Genomic DNA, 4,455 nt, shown 5'->3' on the forward strand with positions numbered 1-4,455 from the left:
AGCAGCAAGCAGCAAGCAACAGCAGCCCTCTTCCTGTCGCTCGTACTCTGTCCCGGGTACATGCCATTCGGGAGGGCAACACTCAGCCAGGGTGGGCCTTCCCATTACGCACACCCACAAGTGAGCCAACCCGTGAGTGGACTAATGCAGTAGGCACACGCCATTGATCCCAGCATGACACGCTCTCGATCCAGCCACCTCTCAGAAGCCTGACCTGTGACCACATGGGGCTTTGAGGGGACATCTAGACACCAGCCATAGCAGTTACTTCACCACCAGGCACAGCTCTGCACGAGTCTGTAAGTGAACACTAGACAGCAACAGAACTGAATCCATAACTGCCAAAACTGCCAAAACTGCCAGTCAGCTGAAACCGGGAGGAGGCCCAGGGGGTCAAATGCAAGGTCCTGTCCCGGTCCGGTGACTCCCTTACGTGCTAATGGATCCCAGTTCGAAACGCTCACTCGGGCAGTCTGTGTCCTTTAGGTTCTCAAAAATAATGAATTTGAACTCACACCTCCTATTATTCTGCAACTCCTCCTCACTGTTTCCCCCTCTCAAACAGGAAAAGCTTCCCAAATTTCAAAGAGTTGTGTGCCAAGGACAGTGCAGAGAGCAGGAATCTGCGCACGAAGGTAAACTGGAGGCTGGGATGGGGGCTGAAAGTGTTTGAAGCAGAGAGAAAGGGGTGAATTTGGAAGAGATTCTGTGCCAGATGTGGTTGTTTTCCTCACTGAAAGCTTGAGAAATTCCAGTTGTGTCTCCTGGAATCATAGCAATGGCTGTATTTCTGCTTCACGAGGCAGAAGGCTTGGGAGCACACGAGGCTTAAGGGATGTCACTGGGCTCTTCAGGAAGGGTTCATGAGCGTCCAGGAGCAGCGGGTCTCTGGCTGCCATGCTGGTCCCTGCTGCTGGAAAGTAGCTTCCCCCATGCACTTGGGAGGCTGTGCTAAGGCTTCCGTACTCCAGCACTTAAGCCCCAGAATGTTTTAGGAAATCAGGGCCTGTGCCTCTTCAGTCTTCGCTCTACCTCTGACACAAGGGAGCACCCTGACTGCGATGGAGAAATCCTGTTGGGACAGGTGTTCCAAGGGCAGCTCAGCTCCTGTCCCAGTGGGTACACTTGGGACTGATTCGTGGGTGTGCTGTCCTTCCCCTCTGCTCCTCTGAGCACACAATGGGTCTTCAGATTCCTTCTTCAGTGCCCAGTGGGCAGCAACACTGTCTCCCGATAGATATGAGAACTACCTTGGGGACTCGGGAATTCAGTGGTGGATCCTCACTGATCAGATCTCAGATTCTGTTTCCCAAGGAATTATGCCATGTCCCTCGGAGCTGACACCTTGGGAGGCCATATTCTACATGGCCCAGCAGAGGCTCTGTCTAAAGGACTCCTTTGGGGGACTCACAGGAGGAGGTGAAGTTGGGCATGGCCTCCAGTCTAGCTGTGGGGCAGCGACTGCAGGTGGTCTGGCACAGGCGGGAGCTTCTCAAACATGCCGTCTGAGGCTCACTGCTCCATTCCACGGTGCATGGGCCTGGACACTCATCAAGGGCCCGAGCATGGGACAGTGGTCAGGGGTGGTGCTGGGACGTGGGCTGAAAGAAGCTGAGACTTTACTTCCAGCTGGCAAGAGGAGCTGGCTTCTCTTACACTGCTCTAGGAAAGTCACTGACTAACCTCAGCTTCATCACCTAGAGAGGGGAAAAATAAGTGAACTGTTCAGGCAGCACAGTGTGGCAAGGAGCAAGAGTTGGGGCGCTTTCTCCGGGATGTTCCCCAGAGTGGTGAAGATGAGAACAATAATTATATAAAACGGAGCCCTCAGGAGATGCTGTGAGGCAGGTGTATGTCGAGCCCAGGAAGCGCATTCAGGGTTGCCAGGCCCCATACCCAGAGCGACTAACCAAGGGAGCATGGGCGCTGGGAATGAATCTACAAGCATATTCGAGTGGCAACAGAGCTATACAAGCGGACAGGAGCCAGATATGCAGGGTCTCCGCTCAGGGAGACAGTTATATAAGGGGAGAAAATTCTCAACCACCCTGTCTGGCCTGGCAGGAGGGACTCTCCAAGAAGGCCACCCTGGAGAACAACCCCCAGAGAGCCCAGATGGTGCAGCAGCAGAAGGGCAAGGTGAGTGTCCGGTGGCAGGGAGGGTTCTGGGAGTCAGAGGACAGGAGAGCCTCCCGTCCTCCCAGGACATTGCCCAGAGAGTGCAGGGTGCCTTCCTCCTCCAGCCTTTCTCTGCTTTGCTGGAGGTGCCTCCACTGGAGAGGCCAGAGGAAGACTTGGAGGAGCTGCACACAGAGCAGATAGGGGCTAGAGGTGGAGATGGGCACACCATCAGGGGATCCACGTTAGTTATGGTGGCACATGCCCGCCATCCCAGCACTCTGGGAGGCTGGGGCACAAGGATCACGAGTTCAAGCCCAGTTTACACAAATCGATGACTTAGCAGGGCCCTGTCCCTAGGTGAAAGATAAGAGAAGGTTGGGCCAGTGGCTTGGTGCAAAGGCCCTAGTTTCAACCCTCGGTATCATAAAAGGAAATCAAGTACCGTGAGGTAAGTAGCGGTGTTTGGTGTCCTAGGAAGCCAGGCAGGAAGGCAGGAGTGAGAGAATTGGAAGGGCTTAGTTTGGTGTCCCAGAGGGGGACAGGAGACACCTGTGTGAAATGTCAGGGGGCCTGACTGGGAGCTGGGCTGGGGACTCATCATCTGCACCACCCATGGCACAGGGCACCATCCCCTTCCTTGGCACATTCCTCACTGAGCTGGTGATGCTGGACACTGCCATGAAGGACCACGTGGACGTGAGTGGCCCTCGGGGAAGCAGTTTGGGGACAGGATCCTGGGGCTTGGAAGGGAAGGCCCTTGTGCTGAACCCGTAGGCGCTGGCACTCAGCAAACCTACTCTTATGAGATCCTCACAACTGCCCTGTGTGCTGGAGCCTTCAGGTCCGTCTTGCCTGGGAATGAAGGACCCTGCAGTGCCCCCAAATCCCTCTTTTCCAAGTCCTGAAGCGGCAGAGCTGCCTTCCTGCAAAGCTGCACAGGGCCTTGCTGAGCTGGACTCAGCCTCTCCTTCAGATGGTGGCCAAGGGAGGAGAGACAAGTGGAGACCCCAAGGCCAGGAAGCACCTACAGGGCCAGTACTCCCTTCCTCTGCGAGGCCACAATTTCCGGTCTGACATCAACGGGCACTTGATGGGAGCCTCAGCTCCCATGGCGTCCTCTCCAGCGCCCAAACCTGACTGGGGACCTCGTCCTCCTCTGTGCACTCCCGATGCTAGTGGGCCCTGCCATGATTCCACCATATCCAAGGGTGGGGAAGGGCTGGCTAGTCACGGTTCGGTCTTTCTCACGCACTCTTGCCATCTGCCTTGCAGGGGAATCTCGTCAACTGTGAGAAAATTACAAAGGTAAGCAGCTGTGTCCCGCAGTTCCACGAGGGCAGGAAGGCAGAATTCCTCCTGGCAGGACGTTCCCTGGCTTCACCCTCTGCATCTTTGCTCCATTGGCAGGGTTTTGTACACACAGAAAGATGAAAACCATCCCAACGAGGTGTGTGCTTAGGGGACTGGACACATGTACAGCCAGCTGGACATGGGGTTGTTTGCACCCAACTCTGAGAGCGGTTTAGAGATTGGGCGGGATTGAGAAGATCAGGGACAATTAAGAAAATCACCCTGTAGACCAGCCCTGGACTCTTCCTGCCTTGATCACAGCCCTCACCTCATTTCCGGTGCAAGCCCTCTCAGTACCCTGTCTGTTCCTCTCGCCCCAGGAAGCCAAAGTTCTCCAGGAGATACAGCTGTTCCAGGTGGCAGCGAGTAAATATAATTTTCAGCGTGAGGAGAAGGTTGAGGTCTGGTTCCACTCGAGGGAGTGGCTCAGTGAGAACGAAAGGTGAGCACCAGGCAGGACTCGTGTGAAAGCCCAGGGGTGGGGAGGCTGTCCCTGGCTCACAGCTGCAGAGAGCCCGTGGCCACAGCTCCATCGTCGTCCACACACCCTGCAGCATGGTGACTGCTGGGGCACCGGGACTCGGGCTGCTGGGCAGGCCCTGGTAGGGAGACTTGAGGTGAGGCTCTCCGTGGGCTCACAGGTTCCTCTCTGTCCTCAGCTACAACCTGTCCTGCCTTCTGGAGCCCCGACAGCGGCGGGACAGCAGCACACTCAGGAACAGGAAGATTTCATCATGAATCTCAGGAACCACTGACTGCCCGAGCTCTCAGGGCCAGGCAGACTCAGCACTCGGGGAAGTCTGGGCTGTGAGCTCCAGAGACGGAGAACTCACTTCCAGCTCCACTCTGACCGGCCTGGGAACAGGGTGGGGCGCCTCGCTGCTCTGCTCCTCAAGGCCCCGTTGTCACTAATTTGATTTGCACATCCAGTGCCTTTCTCTTTTTCACATATCTTTAACTTCTCTAAGCTTCTTGTATTTCTCA

The 4,455-nt window shown here is 55.7% G+C and overlaps 2 protein-coding genes across 2 annotated transcripts in view; one reads left to right on the top strand and one right to left on the bottom strand.

The window, feature by feature from the left end:
• Bend6 (BEN domain containing 6) overlaps positions 1 to 467 on the bottom strand; it is a 36,210-nt gene extending 35,743 nt beyond the window's left edge. The window contains exon 1 of the mRNA XM_010617895.3: positions 215 to 467. The gene's annotated coding sequence lies outside the window, so the exon portion shown is untranslated. The remainder of the gene's footprint in view (positions 1 to 214) is intronic.
• On the top strand, positions 395 to 4,209 carry LOC104857817 (ral-GDS-related protein-like). The gene is made up of 7 exons (XM_010617888.2): positions 395 to 471; positions 566 to 635; positions 2,065 to 2,139; positions 2,743 to 2,817; positions 3,394 to 3,426; positions 3,792 to 3,913; positions 4,131 to 4,209. The coding sequence occupies exons 1-7, from the start codon at positions 440 to 442 to the stop codon at positions 4,207 to 4,209; spliced, it is 486 nt and encodes a 161-aa protein (XP_010616190.1). The 5' UTR covers positions 395 to 439.
• Positions 4,210 to 4,455: the final 246 nt, after the last annotated feature.

The sequence above is a fragment of the Fukomys damarensis genome, unplaced genomic scaffold (genome assembly GCF_012274545.1).
Source record: "Fukomys damarensis isolate Sample0158 unplaced genomic scaffold, DMR_v1.0_HiC HiC_scaffold_27, whole genome shotgun sequence".
Classification (NCBI taxonomy): Eukaryota; Metazoa; Chordata; class Mammalia; order Rodentia; family Bathyergidae; genus Fukomys; species Fukomys damarensis.

Excerpts from the sequence above, each read along its gene's own strand:
- LOC104857817 (XM_010617888.2), top strand. The coding sequence starts at position 440 with ATGGATCCCAGTTCGAAACGCTCACTCGGGCA. Across the intron at positions 636-2,064 it reads GCAGGAATCTGCGCACGAAG|GAGGGACTCTCCAAGAAGGC; the intron begins GTAAACTGGAGG and ends CTGGCCTGGCAG. Across the intron at positions 2,140-2,742 it reads TGCAGCAGCAGAAGGGCAAG|GGCACCATCCCCTTCCTTGG; the intron begins GTGAGTGTCCGG and ends CCCATGGCACAG.